General features: G+C 46.0%; 3 protein-coding genes across 3 annotated transcripts; 1 reads left to right on the top strand and 2 right to left on the bottom strand.

Annotated features, from left to right (window-relative positions):
* Nucleotides 1–1,048: 1,048 nt before the first annotated feature.
* Nucleotides 1,049–3,080, bottom strand: ATNIH1004_008269 (MDR family MFS transporter; the record flags this gene model as incomplete). The annotated part of the gene is made up of 4 exons (XM_033572880.1): nt 1,049–1,356; nt 1,443–2,173; nt 2,280–2,692; nt 2,781–3,080. The coding sequence occupies 4 exons, from the start codon at nt 3,078–3,080 to the stop codon at nt 1,049–1,051; spliced, it is 1,752 nt and encodes a 583-aa protein (XP_033423432.1).
* Nucleotides 3,081–4,325: 1,245 nt separating this feature from the next.
* On the bottom strand, nt 4,326–7,928 carry ATNIH1004_008268 (uncharacterized protein; the record flags this gene model as incomplete). Its single annotated transcript, XM_033572879.1, has 1 exon — nt 4,326–7,928. The coding sequence occupies one exon, from the start codon at nt 7,926–7,928 to the stop codon at nt 4,326–4,328; it is 3,603 nt and encodes a 1,200-aa protein (XP_033423431.1).
* Nucleotides 7,929–9,261: 1,333 nt separating this feature from the next.
* ATNIH1004_008267 (uncharacterized protein) lies at nt 9,262–10,378 on the top strand (the record flags this gene model as incomplete). Its single annotated transcript, XM_033572878.1, has 2 exons — nt 9,262–9,793; nt 9,885–10,378. The coding sequence occupies 2 exons, from the start codon at nt 9,262–9,264 to the stop codon at nt 10,376–10,378; spliced, it is 1,026 nt and encodes a 341-aa protein (XP_033423430.1).
* Between the last annotated feature and the right edge of the window lie 1,232 nt (nt 10,379–11,610).

Genomic DNA, 11,610 nt, shown 5'->3' with positions numbered 1-11,610 from the left:
CTTCTTCATCCACCGTCCTACCAGCAATTTTTGCAAGATAAGAGAAGGATTCCATGGCCGGATTCCTACCTCCCGCCAACCTGCTCGAATTGTACGCTCGGTAAGCACTCGCTTGCGGATCTTGTCAATATCATACAAAAACTCCAATTTATCATATTTTTTACCACGGAAACGAGAGACAGAGTTGACTGCAAGACCGTGAGCTAATTTAAGCTGCTGAAAAGGGACGGAATCAAGCGGCTGAAGTCGGTGAGTTAGGTGAGGTGGGAATGATTATCCATTAAAAGGAGCCGATACCGGCCTCGTTGACGTTGGGCAGAGAAATAATTAAAATGATGAAGCCAACTAAATGCAATTGCATCATATATAGCCTTTTTTCAGATTTTTCTATGATATAATCATCTGGTAGGTCTGAAAGAGTATACCAATCCTGCAGGTGGACCTTGCCTGGTATAATTAACACTGGTGGAATCCTCTCACCAGTAGAATTAACACATTCAACTGATGTCACAGTTGTACGGGTTGAAGCGCTTGCAATGTTATTATTTCTTGTAGGATATTGAGTCACACTCGACTCAACACGACCTTAACGATTCGGAAGCCAGTTTCATCAAAATTCCAGATATCTTCGTCAAGAAGTGTTACGGAAACACTATAATCCGCCTGACTTGGCGGTGCGGAGTATCTGACGATCGATTTAACCCGTGAATCCTTTAGTTAGTTGAACACCTCAATGAGAATATAGGGGCTTAGTAGGCTCAGTTGGTTGAGATACTGTGATTCCTGGTGTTTCCACTGAATGTCATCTACTTCCTAATTAGGCTAGTTGGCCTGTAGCTGATAGAATAGCTCCCTGCGCATCACTTCCCTGAGTTCCACAACACAATACATTAGGTAGCCAGCGTTGAATACCATCCAATTTCATCCTTCGATGCATTCCTCCATTCCGTCCTCTCTCTAAGCTATCCGAATCATCGTACAAGATGGATAATTTCTATAACGCGAAAACGGCTATAACTCCGTTGGCATAATCGTCTGAACAGCTGTTTCAAGCACTGCCGCCACTGGGCCTCTTCGCGTTAACATTGGCCCATTTGTTGCACAAACTGAAGGGGACAGTGAGGCCGCAGGCCGCGATAGTAAGTACGAAAACAACCTTGATACCCCATGCGTACGCACGGACAACACCATCCAGCTCGGCTCCGGAAAATAGCCGGTGCACATCAGTGGCACCGGTACCCGTGACTAGGGCGGGATTGACGCTCGGTGCGGTGTTGGCAAGCTTGTGCACGATCTGGTTGACGAAGCCGGATTGCGCGGCTGCCAGCAAAAGTGTGCCGCCGACAGATCGAGCGACTGTGCACGAGGGATATAGTTAGCTTGGGGATACAAGGGACAAAGAAAATTGACGACATCCAAGGACAGGGCGAAGGAGAACTTACATATAATAATCGCGGTCGTAGGAGCTATGTCGCTTGGCGCAGCAAAAGCCTGCGCAACGACGACCGGGACTTGGAGGGCGAGGCCGTATCCGAAGCCCGCCAAGATCTGATACCCAACCCATTTGCCTGTCGAGGTCCCAATATCAAGAGTATACAGTAGACCAGAGGCGATGGTCACGATCACAGAGGCAGCTACCATATAAGGAGTTGCAATACCCGTCTTCGTGATGGCTCTGCCTGAGCCATATGTGGCAATGCCAAACATGATGATGAGAGGAATGTTGCGCACACCCGAGCCAATCGGACTGACATTGTCGATGCTTTGGAAATAAATAGGCAGATAATAGAGCGTGACGAAATACGCGCCAGCGAAGAAGAAGCCCCATACGCTGCTGACCCAGACGGTCCTTTTGCGCATAATGCGTGGTGTCAGCATGGCGCGTTCACCTTGCCATATTTCTGCAATTATAAGTGCAATAACTATGACAACGAAGCCGACGAGTAAACCGATAACGACGCGGGAATCCCACGCATGGGTTACACCACCGTACTGAAGAGCTAGAAGTAAGCAGGTCAGTGCACCCATTGTAAGCACCGTCGCTATCGGGTCCATATGTAGAAGCTTCTCCTTGAGCGTAGCCTGGGCCACTTTAGCGGCTTTAGGGGTCTTGAAGGTGAGCAGGATGACAAAAGCGGCCAGACCACCGATTGGAAGATTGATATAGAAACACCTAAATTTGTCACATCAGGCCAGGTCCGGTCATGGCAGGATTCGATAACTGGAAATAGTCCCATGTTTTGCAACAAAGACAAAGCTGTAAAATTTTCTTGACTCACCACCTCCAGGATGCCCCTTTAGTAAGCCCTCCACCAATGAGTGGTCCGCAGACAGCGGCGACGCCATATGACACACCAATGACCCCCGTGTAGGTAGCTCTTTTGGTAGGCTCAGCAGCAAAGGCAGAAATTGTGTATACTCCAGGCGCGATACCCGAGGCACCGAGACCGGAGATGGCACGTCCAACAATCAGAGTTATTGAGTTTGGGGCGACTGCGGCGATCAAACTCCCAAGTTCAAAGATGAAGATTGCCACCAGGAAACTAGTTTTGAGGGGAAAGTATTTATACACTTTGCCCCAGGTTGACTGGAAGGCTCCGAGCGTCATGAAATAAGCCGAACCGTACCACGAGATATCGTCAAGGCTGTGGAATTGGTCGGTGATTTTTGGAGTAGCGGTTGCAACAATGGTCTGAATCGAGAGCATCAGCTTACTGGCGTGTGATGTATTGCATTGGCAAAAGACGACTCTACGAGAAGCTTGGAGCGGTAGAACTCACCTGATCCAGAGAACAGAGGGTGATACTGAGCACGAGCGCAGCGATGATGAACAAGACTTCGATACCTTTCGGATATTCCATAACAGGTTCTGGTGGCTCACCCACAGCTTTTTCTTTAGTAGCAGGACCATCGTCTACACCATTCACAGACGAGGATGCCATAGTGGACGATGTGTTAGACTCGACGGTCTGCTTTTCCTTTTCAGGCTCGACCTGATGTGTTTTCTCTTCGATCGCTTCGAGGTTACCGTTGCCATTGCCGTCCTCTGGCAAGGGAGGTGGAAGTGTTGATGGAGACATGTGTGTTTGTCGTATGGCTATGGCTCAATTGCTTCGGCTTGATATGAGACTCCGTGCGCTTTAGTGACGCTTTAAGGTTAAAGTAACTAAGCTTGTATAAATAGGGCTGTTAGAATTTACGGAGATAATAGGTATCAGACCCTTATTAGCGAGGGTCCAGCAATTTTGGTAACAAAATTATAGGGGCTGGTAAGTATGGTACATGCCCAAATACCAATTGATTGTAGCTTTTGGGGCTCGCCTACCACCGTTAATTCCGCTAATTCCGTTAATTCTATTAATTCCGTTATTTCGCTCATCCGAATAGTGGATAGTGGCTCGGGACCTCCCGAGAGGGAGACTTTTGATACATAAAAGTACTTAGGATTCTACGGAGTATACAGTCAGTGTGGGATGGTGCCCATGTATGGCCGTATGCTCCAACATTAAGTGACAGTCACACGGCTTCGGACAAGCTTCAGCGGCCGTGGCTCTCGACAAGCTCGTACAATCACTACTACGCGATTAAATCAATCGCATGAGGATGCCTTAGTTCAGTGGATTCGAAAGCTTGATTCAGTTAATCTTTCTCCCACTGCAAGCACAATTACTCGATGTGCGAATGAGATAATCACCCGAAAAACGAAGCCAAATCAACTCCCACCACCATCGGTTGATAAAACATGGGCTATCGCTTTATACAACGTCTCCCTCCTGAGTTAACGCTTGTTAAACAAATGCTAATCGAGTGCAAGCGAATCGAGGCCAAGGATATCGGAATTCTCTCTATTTGGTTTGATAAACTTCAGCCATTTATTGAGAGAATGCCCGCAAAGAATATCTATAATTTTGACAAAACTGGCCTTCAGATCAGTCAAGGGAAAGCCTCGGAGGTCATTACCAGCACAGCATCTCTTAAAAAAGTATCAAACATAGTTACAGGTGACACCGGGCAAACTATTACCACTATTGAGTGTATCTAAGCGACCGGCGAAGTACTTCCCTGTTCATTAGGTAACGAACCATCTCTCTATTCACTTCCTGAGGAAGCGAGATGAGAATCTGGCATCTGGATGATCAGGCCCTAATACTATTTGTTGCAGAGCTCGATACATTTTTCTATGAAAATTAAGACATCTTCTATGTTTCCCTGGGATTACAAAGTATAGACCAGGCTGGCCATGCTAGTCAAAGTGTCAGGATGCTCCCGGCCCCAGCACCTGTATCAGGGTCCCCATCGCCTGTGCTTCGAGCTCTTCTGCTTCCTTACAACTTTCCCTGGGATTCCCAAGTATAGACCAGATTGACCATGCTAGTCAGAGTGTCAGGATGTTCCGGCCCCAGCACTTGTTTCCGGGCCTCCATTACTTGCACCCCCAGTTCTTCTGCTTCGTTCCATCGTCCTTGGTTATGGTATGTTAATGCCAGATTGGTCATGCTCGTCAAAGTGTCAGGATGCTGCGGCCCCAGCACCTGTTTCTGGATCCCGATTACCTGCACCCCCAGCTCTTCTGCTTCTTTCCATCGTCCTTGGTTATAGTATATTAATGCGAGGTTGGCCATGCTAGTTAGAGTAGAGGGATGCTCTGGCCCAAGCACCTGTTTCTGGGTTATAATCCCTTGGATCCCTAGCTCTTCTGCTTCGCTCCATCGTTCTTGGTTCTGGTATATTAATGCAAGGTTGGCCATGCTAGTTAGAGTATCTGGATGCTCTGGTCCTAGTATCTGTTTCCGGCTCTCCATCACCTGCACCCCCAGCTTTTCTGCTTCGTTCCACCTTCCTTGATTCCAGTATGTTGATGCGAGGTTGGCCATACTAGTTAGAGTATCTGGATGCTCTGGCCCTAGTACCTGCTTCCGGCTCTCTGTTACTTGCACCCCCAGCTTTTCTGCTTCGTTCCTCCTTCCTTGATTCCAGTATGTTGATGCGAGGTTGGCCATGCTAGTCAGAGTGTGAGGATGCTCTGGCCCCAGTACCTGCTTCCGGCTCTCCATTACTTGCACCCCCAACTTTTCTGCTTCGTTCCATCGTCCTTGGTTCTGGTATGTTAATGCGAGGTTGGCCATGCTAGTTAGATTGTGAGGATGCTCTGGCCCCAGCACCTGTTTCCGGATCTCCATTACCTGCACTTTTAGTTCTTCTGCTTCATTCCATCGTCCTTGGTTCTGGTATATTGATGCGAGGTTGGCCATGCTAGTTAAAGTGTCAGGATGCTTTGTCCCCAGCACCTGTTTTTGGATTACTATTACTTGCACCCCTAGCTCTTCTGCTTCGTTCCATCGTCCTTGATTCCAGTATGTTAATGCGAGGTTGGCCATACTAGTTAGAGTGTGAGGATGCTCTGGTCCCAGAACCTGTTTCTGGCTCTCTATTACTTGCACCCCCAGCTTTTCTGCTTCGTTCCACAATCCTTGACTCCAGTATGTTGATGCGAGGTTGGCCATGCTAGTTAGAGTAGAGGGATGCTCCGGCCCCAGCACCTGTTTCTGGTTTACCATCACTTGGACCCCTAGCTTTTCTGCCTCGTTCCATCGTCCTTGGTTCTGGTATGTTAATGCGAGGTTGGCCATGCTAGTCAGAGTGTCAGGATGCTCTAGCCCCAGCACCTGTTTGCGGTTCTTCATCACCTGCATATATAGCGGTTCCGCTTCATTGTACCTTCCATCTTGATAGAGACACCTCCCTATCTTCTGGACTAGGTCAATATATTGTCCTTGCTCGCGTCGAAAATTGTCCTCTCCTATCAAAGAAAGGCCATGTGGAATATATTCTCGCCACAGCTGTCGATTGCTATGATTATCATTTGGAAACACTCCACTTAGATGATCTGCAACTTTTAGTACTTGCAAACTAAACTGTCCGTTATTTCTTAACCAGTTCCGAGTTGCAAGATGCACGAGTCGATGAAGACTCAAGTTATTGCCCTTAGCATGCTTGGTAATAAATGAATAGGCATTAAGAAGACCAATTGCCTTTATTCCCTCATTATCAGATACAGGCTGAGGCAGAAGAGACTGTGGAATATCGCGTGGGTTTATACAAGCCATGAATGATAGATAATCAGCAGCCAATCGATTCAAGCGCTGAATCTGTTGGAATGATATCAACCAAGTTGTGGCTATCGGATTATGGACGGCTTCGTACCGACCTTCATCCTCAAACCCTTCACTCAGTAGCTCTATAACGTGTGACTCCTGTTTCTTCAGAAGTTTTATGTACGTTGATATGCAAATTTGGTTCTCATTGATATACGCCGTGGCCTGAGTGATTGCTAGTGGGAGATAGGCGAGCTGTTCAAGGAGGATCACAGAAGCACTGTTTTGATCAGACTGATCACTGTCAACCAGTGAGTTTTCAAGTATCTTCAATCCAGTTTCTTTATCAGGCTCAGAGACCGTTATCACATGAGGAGATGCTAGTTTCACAGCTAACATCCGGTTGCGCGTGGTGAAGAGAATATGGCCTTGCTTACTCTGAGGGAGAAATTTTTTAAGAGCTGGAGTAGTTTGACTATCGTTGATCCACATGTCTATATCATCAGCACTGTCAAAAATCAGAAGCCACTTTCCAGCACTTTCTTGGCTGAGATAAATCCTGACACGCTCTTTCGCCTCTGCCGGCTTCACTTCTTGAATTCCAACTGTCTGTGCGATACTTATATAGGCTTGTTTAACACTCTCGTAGCTAGTACATGGAATCCAGAATATTGAGCAGCTGGAGTCTCTCTCTCGTATGCGGTAAGCTAATTCGAGCGTGATTTGGGTCTTTCCAATTCCACCAAGCCCTGAGATAGCAACTCTGGATGCACCATTTAGTTGTTCGATTAATCCTTCCAATTTGGCAATTTCTTTTTCACGGCCCGCGAATCTCCAGTTCTTCTGAAAGGGGACCATCCAGTGGTGTTGTTCACAATTTTGTTCTGTTACCGCATCACCAGTGTTTTCATGCGCAGGAACCGCCATAAGAAGAGTTCTCGCATAAGCAGCGGCAACAAGAGCTGCGTATGCTTGCCAGTTTTTGTGCTTGTGAGAGTCGCAATAGTCACAGATTCCTCGAATCACCAGGCATGGAAGCTGATCCATAAGCCCCGCAGCTTCCATTTCAAAACAGAGGATGCCCATCTCCTGGGCGATAAAGTCTCGTGTCTTGGCATGCTTTATAACTTGGTTCCCGGAAGCAATCAAGCCATAGTGAATGTGCGGCTCCTCAGTTACTCGAGGCTCACGATATACTAACTGAGTTCGATCACATGTAGAACAATCAGGGTCGCTACTATCATGATTATAGTCTGAGCTGAAGAGCCAGTCTCTATCCGGGCGTGAAAACTGTTCTCTTATCTCTTGGTGCTTCTGAAGTGTATTGGATAAAATTTCTGCCATAGGTCTTTCACCAGTCATGTGATTGCCGCGCATTTGGGATATCACAGTGAGCAGAAATTGAGGGGGTTTGTTAAGTGACCCAGTCCGCTGAAAGCGTCCTTCACGAAGTGTCTTCCCATAGTCATATTGGATGACACCTCCAGAAGTCGCATTTGGCATGCTGACAACCACATCGCCAAGTCGAATGTCAGCGGTTTTGCTGGGCACGCCTCCTCCAACGCCCACCATCAATGCAAATCGAAGACACGGAAATGTTGGCAGCATGTGGGCAAGCACGATCGCGGAAGATGTGGTTCCGTAAACCCCAGAGGGTAGGCAGGCTACAACCACTTTGTGACCGCTAATACTTCCAAGAGTGTAGCTGTTGTGATCGGATTTTTGCTGGGGAAGGGAAGGGTGGACCTCATCCAACATGACCTTCGCGGCGGCCATCTCTAGCGACAAGGCACAGATCCAAGCGATCGTGTAGTCGGCGTGTTTAAGGGCCATTTTTGCCTTTCATAGATAAAATAATATTAGCGATATTCGGTCAATTGCCATGATTTCGAGCAATGCAAATTAAAAGCGTAAGATTTCCTGGACTGGTGAGGCTGAAAAATAGAGGGGTAAGTTAGCTACTTGTGCAAGGGTGCCTGTCACACTTGGAACCAATTATTATTTCAAAAATACATATGAAATTGCCAAAAAAAAAAAAAAAAAAAAAAAGAATATATATAAAATTTACACGAATGCTGTAAGTTATCTAACAGGATACATAACCTATCATGTTGATAGATTGCCAGATCTCCACGTTCCATCGAATGGGCCAGAAATATCTTGCCCCAAATACTTGTATTGTAAGTAAAATTTGGAATAGTATGGAATCAGACAGTATGTAAAGTAACCTGAAAATAATCTGGACGCCCTGAAACGAACGTAGTGAGCGGAAGGGGAAAAAATATCAACGAGCCTGCGAGGCCGTAATTACGCAAAACAGAGTGTTATTTCTACGGAGAGATGAAATGCCACGCCCTCCTTGTTCGCTGATATACTTTCCTTTTGCGCTCTAGCGTATCTTGGCGTAGTGTTTACGCATGAGAATATTTCTTCTTATCTATATTTATTATACGGAGTACTCCACTTTCCTTAACACGACGGCCTTATGAATACTTTGTGTCGACCAAAGTGGGCCAATATTATCCATTATTCAGCATCCGCTCGGTCCGACTTTATTCCTTTGTTTTCACCTTTTTTATGCTGTTCTCCCAGATAGATTGAGATAGTTAGAGACCTTAGAGACCTCATTCTTCAATCCATCTTGTGATTATATGATCGGTGATACTAGCTCATACGCGTATTTAGCTGACCGACACTTAGCTTCCAATGTGCTAGTCATGCAATAATCTCTTATGTATGGATAGACACTACTGTCGGTGTGCTTATTTTTGTGATCTGTCAATTTCTATAACCCCTCGCCTATGCATACACCTACAGAACACTCTTTGCAAGATGCTGTCTTTTCTCCCCGCTATGTGGTCCACCTCTTTACATACCTACGTTGTTCGGTACCTGGGCTTTAAACTTGATTAGTAATAATTATTATTAACCTCTGGCTATACCAATATATCTTGTTCTTGTTTGAATCTTACAGTATTTATCTTTAAATCAGTAAATTACCCTTGTAGCGACAGCCTTGCAGGTGCACGTGACGGACAACCCCTCTATTTTGCATACAAGCCATGATTATCAGAGAGCATACTCCGTAGATGAGGACGAAACTTCAACGGCCGACAATAAAGCCATTTTTCCGACTTCCGGCAAATGCATGGCTTGCATGCACCATATGGAGGAAATACAGCTAGAATCTTGCCAATACAAGACCTATGCTGACTATATAGAAGATCAATATGAGGATAACTACCACCGCTACTCCTGGCTTGTGAACTTTCTGCGGAAAGGCCACCCCAGCTCACCAAACTCAGCATTGTCGTTCCCAGTTCGAATATTCTTGCTGGATAGTAGCAATGAATGCTTGACAAGTAGAAAGTTTTCTATTAAGAGAGACAGTTTGTTGGACCCTCTTTTTGTTAATACTTTGAAGGAAGCCCAGTGCAATCGCCAAACAAGGCTGATTTTGGTCCAATACCGCCATTTTGAAAACATCAACCCATCCTTTATTGATACGTTGGGCCTCTGGTGCGGCCTTGATCCGGCATTCTTCTCTGTCCATTTTGAGTGCGATTTCGATCGAATCGGTCAGATCACACACTGTCCGACCCGCTCCCTTCCATCTGAGAAGAGGTGCCTGCAAATTATAACAGACGAGTGGAGCTTTATGACCGCAACGTGGAAAATATCAAAGAATGAGCATACTCGTAAGTTTCTACTATATCTAATATTGCAAAAAATTGGTCTGCAATTTTATTAACTGTTTTGGGTTCTGTATTTTGGGGGCGTTTTGTATAGTTGTCGTTCTTGAGCGAGATGATCATCTTGGGTCGGCGGATCATATCCCCGCATTACATGATAAACTCACAAAACACATTTCCCCAGATGAGATTGCACGGCTGAACCGGTATCCAGCGGATTACCTATTTCCCTATGTTCGGGAGGCAGCACGGCGCGCAGCTTCTGTCTCTGCTCAGTTCACGCCTTTCCGAGCGGGCATAGAATCCAATCATGATCAAAATCTGGGTGTCAAATGGGATATAATTCAAAGAAATCAACAAGCGATGGTATCATCACTCAACAGCCTTTCAAAGTTTCTTGCCTGTCCTGAGATTAATGCCGGCAGCGATGCATTAAATCTCAGCTCGCTTCTATTTGATTACCGCGAACTTATTCAAGAAACCAATAGGATTTCTGCCGACATCCAAATGCTGCTCCAGCAGCAGGCGAATCTGGCAAGCATACAGCAAGCAAGAAGGGGATTAGAGCAGACAGACTCAGTTCGCAGGTAGGTTATCACTATTTTTTCGAAATCGTGTCATAAGTACGAGCCAACTATAAAATAGACTCTCTGTTGTGGCATTTGTATTTATTCCACTAAGCTTCACGACATCCTTTTTTGGTATGAATCTCAAGGAGCTTGAAACAGGAACGCTAAGCATTGGCTACTTCTTCCTCCTCGCCATCCTTTCGGGGGCTTTATGTGTTTTACTTGGAGTAAGCCTGGAGCCCCTGGAAAATACGTGGACCCAGATTAGAAATGGATTTGTCCAAAAGCAGCCAAGGGTGGCGGTTAACCCTGTATTTTGGAGACGCTCCAGGCGTTGAGGTATCTGTATATATTCCATTCTAGCGAGCTTCTATTTACTATATCACTTGTATGCAATCTCTCCGTACAGTATGAGACAAGGGTCTCTATTTGATTGCATTTTCTTAAATAAAAAAAATAACCGACCTTCAGCACAAATGTTTCATCACTGCTGAGCACTATTTATTTCATTTCAATGGGAAGTTGTTTCAGGGCTGAGGCGTGCAAAGCGCGCTTCTTCCAGTTAATGTTGTTCCTCATTTAGTCCATATAAGCACTGGCGTGTCTTGACATTTATTGAAACGAAAGCAAAGAGCATTTGGGTAGTCGGACTGATTCAGCGGCTACTTGTTCTAATAACCTTAAACTGTGGCGCGAACCGTGTGGCTGTTAATATATCTGCTATATTACTACAAACAGGAAGCTATTTCCCCCGTAAGAATTCGTGATGTTCGTCCAGCCGGAAGCTATGCCGGTCTAATGGGATGGACATGAAAATGCCAGCGAGTGTTATAAATGAGCTGGTCACGGCAACTGTCACAATTGCTCTCACTGACCATGTCCTATTGCGGGCCGCGTAGACGTTGAGCAGGGCACTTACCAGGTTTGTAGAGGGGAGAATAAGCACCTGTCTACAAATTACAATCCAATGCGTTTAGACAAACTCAGGGCCAAGCCACTTATAAGAAAACATGTTGTACCAGCAACAAAAAGTTGAACCGCCATCGCCAGCAGAGCCAGACGCATCCCACAGCCCCTAGTGTGCAAGACATAGTTGCCAAGTCAAGGAGAGGCGGATTCTGAATGGCATGGATACCACCGGGCCGGCGTGAATATGGGCTGCTATTTCTTTAGCTTCGACAGAATCGCGCAAAGAGTCAAAAGTTCCGGGAAAGATTAGATATCCTGCTAACTGATGCCATATGTCAGTTGATG

Source organism: Aspergillus tanneri, assembly GCF_003426965.1.
Source record: "Aspergillus tanneri strain NIH1004 chromosome Unknown AapTan_6_pilon_pilon_pilon, whole genome shotgun sequence".
Lineage (NCBI taxonomy): Eukaryota > Fungi > Ascomycota > Eurotiomycetes > Eurotiales > Aspergillaceae > Aspergillus > Aspergillus tanneri.
Note: the sequence above shows the minus strand (reverse complement) of the source record. Positions and strands in the feature narration are given on the sequence as shown.